This window comes from Cynara cardunculus (genome assembly GCF_001531365.2).
Source record: "Cynara cardunculus var. scolymus isolate 2C chromosome LG 17, CcrdV1, whole genome shotgun sequence".
In the NCBI taxonomy this organism is placed as follows: Eukaryota; Viridiplantae; Streptophyta; class Magnoliopsida; order Asterales; family Asteraceae; genus Cynara; species Cynara cardunculus.
Window position 1 is genome coordinate 26,659,126 of NC_037544.1, and position 12,507 is coordinate 26,671,632.

Here is a 12,507-nt window from a genome sequence, read left to right on the forward strand (position 1 = left end):
AAGACCATTTAGAGACCAAAAAAATTTCCAAACAAGATTATCTCTTAACAATTTAGAGACTGTCTTTATTTACCTCTTAATAGTTTTATTAAAATGCAACATTTGAATCGTTAAGAGGTGAGTCTTGTTTGGCAATTTTTTTTATTTCTTAATGGTTCTAAAATCCTCTCAATGATTTTGCATTCTGGGTTTCTCTTAACCATTCAGCACCTAATTTCATTATAAACAATTACCAAACAATTATATTTTATTTTATATTATATCATGAAAATCTCTTAATAATTCTAACCACTTAGTTACTCTGCACTAAATTATTACTAGTTGTGTACCCGTGCAATGCGGCGGGAGCCATGAATTTTAACGATTTTGAAGTTCCACTGGTTTTATAAGATAAGATTTAACGATGATATAGGTTACACTTGGTCTTTACATATTAATACAATTTGAATAAATAAGAGTTATGGTTCCAATTACAGACTATTGATGAAAAAAATTGTATGACGGTTTAAAATCCAATATATTTAAAATCCAACATATTTAAACGACTCCACAAATGTATTCGTTTTACATCAAGAGCAAAGAACCAAGAAACTTGAGTTTTAAGATAAACATTCAAAACCAATAAAGAAAACTACAAATTTGACAGATCATAAGCTATGAAAAGACAAAAAAAGATAGGGTTTAAAATAAAATTTCAACTGCTTACCCTCTTTCTTGTCCAGAAACTCAGATTAAGGTTGAATTAATACATGTATATATATATTTCAAAAAACCCAAGAACATATTAATTCAAAACATATTATACAGTGCAATTTGGACAGCCTAATCTCAAAATATATAGTATATATATAAATAAATAACTATAAAAGTATAAATCGTAAATATTAAAAATATTTTGTCACAGTATATATAATATATAATAATATAATTAAGTTAAAAACTATTCAATATTGGACTCATTTCGAAGGTATTCAACGAGACGATTATAATGGTGTAACTTGTTAAAATAAAAATGTATTTTTTAAACATGTTTTAATTGATATACGATTATGTATGTTAATTTGATAAATGTTTAAAATGAAACATTTAAAAGTAAAGGACGAAAAGTAAATTAATTAATTAATTATAGGAGTATAAAGTATAAATTTAAAATTATAATTTTAAAAAAATCGGTTATGAGAGTGTGAATGTATGTGAGGAGAGGAGGTGTTGAAAAAGTAAAAAAGTGAGTATAAGGGTATTTTGGTTATTTAGAATCTTTAAGACTTTAAAATTTTTGCTAAATTTGCTTTATATAACAGTATAGATTACTGAAAAACAAAACAGTGTTGATAATATTGGGAGGTAAATAAGCCACCTCACGGAAACTTGTTTCCATAAAAATTCGATTAGATTTTACTCCAGAACTCGTACGTTCCTCCTCCCTCATCGCTCATCCTCCGTCGGCCCCGACTCTCCTCCCGCCACAGTCTGGTCACTCCTCCTCCGTCTTCTCTCTCGGTCCTCCTCCCTTCTCCCTCGTCGCTCTAGTCCCTCCTCACGCCAGCTGAGGTTAGATTTTTCTTTGGTAATGGTTTTATTTCAGTAGAAAATCCTATAAATTTGATCTATTTGTCTTCTCTGTGTGTTCATATGAACCAAATTGAGTGTGTGCCTGTGTTTGTGTGTACCAATATGTGTGAGACGATATAGAATGGTTCACTTTTGGGTCTGACTTCGATATGGCTGATTTGGGTTCTTTTTGCTTGTGTTTACCTAGATTTCTGTTAGATTTTTCTTTCCTTATGGTTTGATTTCAGTTATGCTGAGTTGGGTTTTATTTGTTCTTGTTGGAAATCCTAAAATTTGACCTACTGGTCTTCTCTGTGTGTTCATATCCATAAAATTGAGTGTGGTTTGAGTGTGTGTGTGTGTGTTTTATGTATGCACCAATATGCTTGAATTGATATGAAATGTCTATTGAGTTGGGTTCTCATTGATTGTGTTAAAACTGTTTTATGTATGTTTCCTTTTTGCGGTCTGATTCCAATTTGCTAATATGGGTTTGGATTCTTCCTGTTGCAATTTGCTAATTTGGGTTCTTTTCTTCAAATTCTTTTGTTTTTTCATATGGGTTTTCTGAGTTTTATGGATTTTAGTAGTAAAGAACTAGTTTGAGCTAAAGATTTTGTGTGTGAAGATTGAATCTCTGTAACTGGGGGTGTGTGTGTGTGTCAGTTCATCCTCTCTAACCCTCACTTATGTGATTTCACTTTGGTATGCCGTTTAATTGACTTCACGTCTGTTGCTTCTGTTAATGTTCTTGCATATTGGATCAGTTTTTTTAATGGATCAGTGTTGTAGCTTCTTTCACATAGTTTGGTCACTTCGCAATATTTCATACATGGTTTCATGGGGTTATTTATTTTTTCCTCCAAAATCGAAAATTTCGTATTTTTGAGTCGGATATAGCTTGTTTGACCATAAAAGTTCAGTGTCAACTTCTATCTTTTTCTGGAAAATAGAGATCATAATGACGAAGTTGTTAGGATAGAAACATTCACCCAAAGGGGTTATAATGGTAATATTTTTGTTGGTAAGCACTTTCCAAGTAAACACTCTTACCCGGACAACACTTACCCAGGACGGCACTCACCCGGTAAGAGTTGGTAAACGGCCCCTTACTCGCATGGTTTTCAATGATGTATTACATAACTTCTATACAAGGAACATAGAATTCATGCTTGCCAAGGATTAGAAATTATGTGTTTGCAAACCTGTATACATAATGCCACATTATTCGACTTGCCAAAGTTAAATGACATGCTTGCATGATAGCATGTGTAGAGCGCATTCCACAGAGCTAATTCAGTAAAAATTGGGACGGAGAATGACAGCTTTCCTCTCATCAAAGATCCGCCCACCTCCGATTCTCAATTCCGTTGATAAAATCACACGAGAGAAGGAATGTAAGTATCTTGACATATATTTTACTGAATATGTGAAAGAACCCAATTGCATCTCATCACTTGACTTAGACCCATTGACACTAATGCACCATCTCAAATATTGTGTAGAACTTGAAATTTCTTTTCACAAAATCTTATTCTCTCAACTTTTTCACAAAAATGGCCTTTCTACTCCTCTAGGTGGAGGTAAGGACTGCAACTGCATACGTCATACCCTCCCAAGATGAAGTTACCCTAGTTCAGGCCTGGTTCTTAGCAACTTAATGAGCTTAATGGGACTCAAAGCTTATTTGGTCAGCCATACATGACTGTTTGGTAGTGGCTTAATAATATAGAAAATGGCTTATTCAATAAGCTTCTAGGAGGAGCTTTATGCAAAAAGCCAAGCTTTTTCAAACCTGTCCCTCCCAATTAAAAAACACTTTCCTTCCATCCATGAAACGAAAACCTTCCCAGTCTATACGGACAACTTTATTCATACATGAGGATTTACTAGGTTCGTTTGGTTTGCATCATCTCAAATATCTCATTATGTTTCTTTCCCACTGGACTATTTCTTATATCACAGATAAACCGCAGTCGAGGTGTCATATTGTCTGTCAAGAGACATGGTCTAGCCGTCGGCATGTGATAGCAAACGGTGGTGTTGCATTAGTTTCAGTCTTAGCATTCAACTGTGGATTTCGACCACTAGTAGCTTGGGCTGGAGATGAAGCGATCGAGCAAGAGGAGAACGATGAAAGTTTAGTTGGGGCCTTTAAGTCACTGTTTGATCCTAATGAGAAAACAAAGTCTGGGAGAGTGTTGCCAAAGGCTTACTTGAATTCAGCAAGGGAGGTGGTGAAGACTCTGCGCGAGTCACTAAAGGAAGACCCGAATGATATGGCTAAATTTAGACGGACTGCAGATGCAGCTAAAGAATCGATACGAGAGTATCTGGGCAGTTGGAGGGGACAACCGACCGTAGTCAATGAGGTAATATCCTTTTCACCAAAATATGTAAAGTAATTGTTTTTGTTATAGCTGATGTGAGTTGTTGCAGGAATCATATGTGGTTATTGAGAAAGCAATTAGATCTCTGGCAAGGTTCTACTCAGAGGCAGGCCCATCTGCTCCCCTTCCAGAACAAGTGAAATTAGAAATCATAAGCAATCTTGATACAGCAGACAAGTTTTTGTGATCCTTACCCTTCCTTCAAACATGTCTTGGCTTTAATACTTGCAAGTTACTCATCTTTTTATTTTTCTGTAAATTTATTCCTCTGTTTTTGGGGTTATAATGACAGAAAGGGACCGTTTTCCAAATGCTGCTTACCAAGTCATGAGAGATTTCCGTCTTCTAATTCTTCTCTTTCCTACACATTTTTTAAACTTTCTATCCCTAATTATGAACCTAAAGTTTATGGGGGCGTTTGGTTTGACGAAATGTTTTTGAGGGATTTGGATTCATGGAAGAATTTTCAATTGAAAGTATTTGGAACCGTTGAGGTGGAATGGAATTGAATTCTATGGATAATTTATAAAAACTGATTATAATTAAAAAGATAATTAAATTATCTCGTGTTAGTTGATTATTAAAAAACGGATGTTTTTAAATATATTTGAAAATATTATTACAAGCAATTCTTATGAAATTATGTGATTTGAAATAGTTTGTAAGTTCTTCGTAACAAGTTACAAGTTTATAGTACGTTCGAACCAGTTTGTAATAAAGAATTGATAACAGTTGGTAACATATCCATAATACGTTTATAAAATGAAACTACTTTATAACCAGGCTTTAACAGGTCATAACAAGTGTGTAACACTTTGTTACAATCTGAATTTGAAGGTCGGTCTTATTAATGGGGTGTTCAAAAACCCAACCCAATCCAATATGAAATAACTTAACCCGAACCAATCTAATATCTAATAAAGTAACATACTCCAAAACCTCATAGGTTTGAACCAACCAGGTTAGGTTTCATATAATGTCACTTTTAAACCTTTTTCATTAAAATAAGGTTATCAAAAGTCTCAGGCCAAACCTGTTATTTCCTCCTCAATAACATCCAGACTATGATTTCCAATAAGAATTCTGATTTTAAATCTTTAAGTCATAAAAAAATAAAGATTCCAAATCACAATAATCTTGAAGGATATAATAATAAGAGTTATATTACACATCATACACACAAATGTCACCCTTATATCCAAAGATACACCTCTACTTAATATGTCACCCTTATCCCATGGTACATCTCTCCTTGATATGCCATCCTTATTTCCTCATCAAAACATTTCACAAAACAATTTCAATTAGAACAAATCGCAGTCATAAATGTTCTAATGAAATATCATCAGTTCAGAATCATTTTCATAAAAAATTCCCATTCTTTATACAAGAATATTGAAAATGACAATTTGCATAATCAATGCATAAGTCAATGTACAAATCCGGTCAACACAGACTTGGCCGGACTTCATATCCGGTAAAACCTTGGCCGGTTTATCCAATCCGGACAACACTATTTGACTTCTCCGATTTATCAATCCGGACAACAAAAGTATTTGTCCGGTTTATTAATCCGGACAACTCAACTCAAAACCTTGTCCGATTTACATCTAAACCGGACAACATATTAGGCGATTTAAGATATATTGGGTAACCCTTATTCGATTTATAAATAAACTGGTCATCCCTTGATCGTATTCCTACTTCTCCGTTTAAAACACTTAACAGAATTTCAAAGTTCAAAATCTTTCAACACACAAACCGGTTAACACTTTAATCCGATTACCCTTAATCTGGATGGGACTACGTCCGATTTATGTTTAATCCGGTTGAAAATCTTATAACACAACAATTATGTATTTCAAAGGGATAAAAAAACATTTTAACCACTCACCTTATGTAATTTGAAAGCAAGGCCGAGTCCAACTTCAAAATCCAATCAAAACAAGAAATCCGATCAACTCTTCTTTTCTTAAATCGCTCAGTAGCCTCTCTAAAGAAGTAAAAAGAAGAAATGGAGGCTTAACCCCTCCTTTTATACMTTTCCTTAACAGGAAAGTCGGCTACACCCTTCCCATTATGCATGCATCTCATAACATACCCATGCATACATGCATATAATCATGCATACTTATGCAATCTTTCATAATTACTATTCATGCATGCATACACATTTATATATTTATATATTCATACATGCATTTCTATATAGTTTCACATACCAACAGGATCAAATATATCAATTTATCATGCTAACACGTAATCATATAATAAATAATCACGTCTTAATTACCTCGGTTGATAACCAGGACCCGGTTATCACATTATCCATCCCTCAAAAGAATTCCGTCCTGAAATTTCTTTAATCAAAGAGCCATGAATATTCTGTTCTCATCTTTGATTCTTATTCCCAGTTTGCCTCTGACCCCTTATGAAATTTCCACTGTACTTTAACCAAAATGATCTATTTGTTTCTCAACACCCTGATCTTTCGGTCAATCACGTCTTCAGGTATTTCCACAAAGTTCAACTTACTGTCTAGTTTAACTTCGGGTAGCGGTACAGCTAAACATTTCCGCAGGTTCGATACATAGAAAGTATTATGGATCAGACTTAGTTTTTCTGGTAACTCTAACTGGTAAGCCACTGGCCCAATTCGCTTACATATTCTGAATGACCCAACATACCTCGGACTAAGCTTACCTTTCTTTTCAAATCTGATAACACCCTTCCACGGAGAAACTTTCAACATCACAAGATCACCTACACAAAACTCAATAGGCTTCCGACGATTATCGGCATAACTTTTCTGGCGGTCTTGTGCTGTTCTGATTCTTTCACGGATCTGTTCAATCTTTTCAAAAGTTTCTTGAACAATCTCAGGACCCGTTAACTGCCTCTCACCTACCTTGTTCCAATACAACGGCGTTCGACATTTACGTCCATACAATACTTCATACGGTGCCGCTTGGATGCTGGAATGGTAACTGTTATTATACGCAAACTCTATTAGTGGCAAATGATCTTCCCATGATCCCCCGAAGTCTATGACACAACTTCTCAACATATCCTCGAGAGTTTGGATAGTTCTTTCACTTTGCCCGTCAGTTTGCGGATGATAGGCTGTACTTAATCTGATTTCAGATCCCAAAGCTTTCTATAAACTCTCCCAAAACCTTGAAGTGAAACGACTATCTCTATCAGAGATAATAGATAGTGGAATACCGTGTCTAATTACAATCTTTTTAATATAAATCTATGCCAACTTTTCTAAAGTGTATCCCTCTTTTATAGGTAGAAAATGCGCAAATTTAGACAGACGATCTACAATTACCTAGATTGCGTCGTACCCCTTTGGAGTTCGAGGTAACTTCATGACGAAATCCATTGTAATGTAATCCCACTTCCACACAGGAATCTTCAAAGATTGAAGACTTCCACGGCTTTTGATGTTCAAACTTAACCTGTAGACATGTTATACACTGTTCCACATATCTGGCTATATCTTTCTTCAATCCGGGCCACCAATAAAAAGATTTCAAATCTATGTACATCTTATTGGTACCTAGGTGAATAGAGTATCGGGACTTATGGCTTTCATTTAGTATAGTATTCCGGATATCCCCAAAACACGGTACCCAAATTCGCCCTTGAAAGCACATAATCTCTTCATTGTTCGGTTCCAGAATCGAAATCATCTTACCCAACCTTTCTGTCTTGATAAGATCTTATTTCATGGCTTCTTTCTGACATCTCAGAATTTCTTTATGAATATCAGGGACTAAATTTATTCTCATTGCCACACTTTAATAGTCACACTTCTTTCTTTTCTACTCAACGCGTCAGCTACCACATTGGCTTTCCCTGGGTGGTAGAGGATTTCACAATCATAATCATTAACGAGTTCAATCCATTGACGCTGTCGCATATTTAGTTCTTTTTGGTTTAACAGATGTTGCAGACTTTTATGATCAATATAAATTTGGCACTTTATTCCCAAAAGATAATGCCTCCAAATTTTCAAAGCAAACACTACTGCTGCCAATTCCATATCATGAGTTGGATATTGCTTCTCATGATCCTTCAATTGTCTTGATGCATAAGAAATTATCTTTCCTCTTTGCATCAAAACACATCCCAATCCCAGTTTTGAAGCATCACTATATACTACAAAATCTTCCGATCCATCTAGTAGGGCCAACACCGATGCACTACAGAGATGATCTTTTAACAGTTGGAAAGCCTTTTGTTGTTCTTCCTCCCACTGAAATTTAACGTTCTTCCGAGTCAATTTGGTCAATGGCACGGATAATTTAGAAAAGTCCTGAATAAATTTACGATAATAGCCTGCCAATCCCAAAAAGCTTCGGATTTCAGAGGGAGTTTTTGGGGCCTCCCATTTTTCCACTGCTTCTATTTTGGCTGGATCTACCTTCACCCCTTATTCTGATATGACATGACCCAAGAACAGAACTTCTCTTAACCAGAATTCACACTTGGACAATTTTGCATACAACTTTTCTCTTTTCAGCAATTCAAGTATTAATTGAAGATGTTCTGCATGCTCCTTTTCGGTTTTAGAGTATATAAGGATATCATCGATAAATACAATAAAGAATTTATCAAGATATTCCTTACATACTCTATTCATTAAATCCATGAAGGATGAGGGCGCATTAGTTAAACCGAATGGCATAACTAAGAATTCATGATGCCCGTACCTAGTTCGAAAAGTTGTTGTAGCGATGTCTTCCTCCCTGACCTCTAGCTGATAATACCCCGACCTTAAGTCGATCTTGGAGAAATAACTTGCTCCCACCAGTTGATCAAACAAGTCATCAATCCTGGGCAAAGGATACTTGTTCTTGATTGTCAACTTATTTAATTCACGATAATCTATACACATTCGCATAGATCCATCTTTCTTCTTAACAAATAAGACCGGAGCACCCCAAGGTGAAGTGCTGGGTCGAATGAATCCTTTATCAGTTAAATCCTTCAACTGAGCAACCAATTTCTTCAGTTCTGACGGAGCCAACTGGTACGACGCCTTGGCTACTGGTGCTGCTCCTGGTATAAGATCAATTCTGAATTCAATAACTCTGTCTGGTGGTAAACCAGACAAATCTTCTGGAAAGACTTCTAGGTATTTATTAACAATTGGAACTAATTCCCGTTTTCCCTTCTCTTTCTTTAAATCAATAACATATGCCAGACATCCCTGACACTTCTTTCGAATACACTTTTGAGCTTTCAACACAGTTAAGAGATTGGTATGATGATTCTGACGATCACCATAAATAACAACTGTTCCTCTCTCGGGTAGAATGATTCTGATCATTTTCTTATTAGAAATAATACTGGCCTGATGCTCTGCCAACCAATCCATACCCACTACTACATCGAATTCTTTCATTGGCATTGGGAACAACCGAATTGGTAACTCATACCCCTCAATAATAATAACGTAGTTATTGAATACACTAGTAACAGATTCCTGATTATTAGCAGTATCTACTAATTCGTCATCAAGTAGCATATAATTCAAACATGCAATTTGAGCAAACAATGGTGATACAAACGAAAAATTTGCACCATAATCAAACAACACCTTAGCATGTATAGAATTCAGAAGGAAGGTACCTGTTACTACGTCTGGTGATGCCTTTGCCTCATTCCTTGTCATTTGGAAGGACCGTCATCGTGCCCCTCCTTATCCTCCTCTGGATACAGTAGGTCTTCCCCGAGTACTCGAGGCGTTACCCCCCATAATCAACTGCGGAGTTCTCAACAACGGACAGTTTGGTCGAATATGATCTGGGGAATTGTAATTAAAACACCTTCTGTTGGCTGGGCAAATCCTTGACAAATGGCCCGACTCGCCACACTTGTAATATTTCCTTGGGTTCATCTTAGAATCACCTTGATGAATCTGCTGGCATTGTGTACAGACTTTCTCGCCAATCTTTGGTTCAGGTTTGTTATCATATTTTACTGTTTTTGGTCCTCAAAAATTTGATAAAGGCCCTTCCCATCTTCTTTTCTCCACAACCTTACCTTTTATTTGCCGATTCTTATTTCGTTTCGTTACTTCTGCCGCATCCATTATTAATGAGAAGGTATTAGGATTCATAGCAATTACAAATTCACGGATTGAAGGTTTCAATCCCCAAATATACCTTTCCACCTTCTTGGATTCTGATGAAATATAATGTTCAGCAAACCGAGAGTATTCAATAAATTTCTCAGTATACTCTCGAACCGTTCCATTTCCCTATTCCAATTTTAGAAAATTTTCTTCCATCTGTCATACAACCGGCTTGGGACAGAACTGATCTTTAAATCGGTTAACAATTCCGCCTAAGATAACGTTTGTAAGACATCCGCTCTGGCTAGAGACTCCACTTTCCACCAGAACAAAACATTTGACTTTAATACTGAGACAGCAAATCGAACTTTATCGGTTTCTGTACACCGAATGGTATTAAACACAAATTCGATCTCTTTAATCCAGCATTTCACTGGATCTCTCTCCCCGAAAAAGGTTGGTGGTTTACAAGTCGTGAACATTTTGATGTCTCCTTCCTTGTTGTGAGTGATCGGAACAGAGGGATGAACTTCCACTCTTTCCGTTTCCACTCTAGCCGGTATTCCCATAATAGACGTCAAGGTTTCTCTTAACTTTCCCATTTCTTCTGCCAGCATGTCTCTGGTTATATACTCTGGGTGTGGCACTGATCTTTCCTGAACATTCCCAGAATGGTATTCTTCATGTTCAGAATGTATTTCAGCCCGACCCCTTCCCTGTGACTGACTTCTCTCTCTGCCTCTTCACCTTGGTCTTCCCCGACCTCTATTTCCAGAAGTACTCGTCGGAAGATTAGCAGCTGATTCTTCTCTTTCCTCAGACTCTGGACGGGCTATTCTTTTAGATCTCCGTGTTCGGCTAGACATCTGCATATTTTAGTGTTAATAATCATGTATTCACATTCCCAAATATAATGAAGTATTCAAGTTTAGATATGTACCTGTAAATTCATAATTACACTGGCCAGGTGTAATTAAATTTATCTTACACACTGTTCTTTCAACTCATTATATTTATTTCCAGTAGTGCTAACTATGTCCGGGACCCTTAACATGCAATGAAATAGTTTAAGTCTAGGTATCATGCTGTTAAATACCTAAATCCCTTAAACTCAGGATTTGATACCACTTTCTGTAACACTCCATTCCACACATTGCATGAAACACATACTTCATACACAAGAAATACATGTTTATACACCATATAGGTCCCTTAGTACAAGAATCTACCATTACAGAATACATGGTTCAAAAATTCAAACTACAATTCTTGTACTAATCAACGTTCATCTAACAAAACTATACACATCATAGACAAATCTTTCAGCAGATATGCATATAGAAAAATATCATATTTTTCCTTTCCCCTTACCGTTTGCACCTCATGCAATACATATTTAAAATCACAAAACGAGGATTAGACCGAAGGGTCTAGTGAGTTCCCTTTTTATGTCATTCCAGGGTGAGAATCACCAAAACTTTATAAAAAAACTTTTCATATATAAGACAAAGATATGAACAAGTATAACATATTATCAGTACCTTTTTACTTTTCAAAGCCAAGCATTCAGCTATTCATGTAACATACTCCAAAACCTCATAGGTTTGAACCAACCAAGTTTCATATAATGCCACTTTTAAACCTTTTTCATTAAAATAAGGTTATCAAAAGTCTCAGGCCAAACCTATTATTTCCTCCTCAATAACATCCAAACTATGATTTCCAATAAGAACTCTAATTTTAAATCTTTAAGTCATAAATAAATAAAGATTCCAAATCACAATAATCTTGAAAGATATAATAGTAAGAGTTATATTACACATCACACATACAAATGCCACCCTTATATCCAAATGTACACCTCTCCTTGATATGCCACCCTTATCCCATGGTACACCTCTCCTTGATATGCCACCCTTATTTCCTCATCAAAACATTTCACAAAATAATTTCAATTAGAACAGACCGCAGTCATAAATGTTCTAATGGAATATCATCAGTTCAGAATCATTTTCATCAAAAATTCCCATTCTTTATACAAGAATATTAAAAATGACAATTTGCATAATCAATGCATAAGTCAATGTACAAATCCGGTCAACACAGACTTAGCCGGACTTCATATCCGGTCAAACCTTGGCTGGTTTATCCAATCCGGACAACACTATTTGACTTATCCGATTTATCAATCCAGACAACAAAAGTATTTGTCTGGTTTATCAATCCGGACAACTCAACTCAAAACCTTGTCCGATTTACATCTAAATCCAATCAAAACAAGAAATCCGATCAACTCACCTTATGTAATTTGAAAGCAAGGCTGAGTCCAACCCAATCAAAACAAGAAATCCGATCAACTCTTCTTTTCTTAAATCGCTCAATCGCCTCTCTAAAGAAGTAAAAAGAAGAAATGGAGGCTTAACCCCTCCTTTTATACCTTTCCTTAACAGGAAAGTCGGCTACACCCTTCCCATTATG

General features: G+C 35.8%; 1 protein-coding gene across 4 annotated transcripts; it reads left to right on the forward strand.

The window, feature by feature from the left end:
• The first annotated feature begins 1,360 nt into the window (after positions 1–1,360).
• On the forward strand, positions 1,361–4,246 carry LOC112500645 (photosystem II D1 precursor processing protein PSB27-H2, chloroplastic). Of its 4 annotated transcripts, none has more exons than XM_025104169.1 (4): positions 1,361–1,551; positions 2,818–2,948; positions 3,517–3,923; positions 3,991–4,246. In XM_025104169.1, the coding sequence occupies exons 2-4, from the start codon at positions 2,870–2,872 to the stop codon at positions 4,126–4,128; spliced, it is 624 nt and encodes a 207-aa protein (XP_024959937.1). In that variant the 5' UTR covers positions 1,361–1,551; positions 2,818–2,869; the 3' UTR covers positions 4,129–4,246. The 4 variants fall into 4 exon arrangements, with proteins under 4 accessions (XP_024959937.1, XP_024959939.1, XP_024959940.1 ...); XM_025104171.1 differs by having other exon boundaries at positions 2,827–2,948; XM_025104172.1 differs by having other exon boundaries at positions 1,452–1,567.
• Positions 4,247–12,507: the final 8,261 nt, after the last annotated feature.

Coding starts and splice junctions, on each gene's coding strand:
- LOC112500645 (XM_025104169.1), top strand. CDS start 2,870: ATGACAGCTTTCCTCTCATCAAAGATCCGCCCACCTCCGATTCTCAAT. Junction 2,949..3,516: donor AATCACACGAGAGAAGGAAT/GTAAGTATCTTG, acceptor CTTATATCACAG/ATAAACCGCAGTCGAGGTGT. Junction 3,924..3,990: donor AACCGACCGTAGTCAATGAG/GTAATATCCTTT, acceptor GAGTTGTTGCAG/GAATCATATGTGGTTATTGA.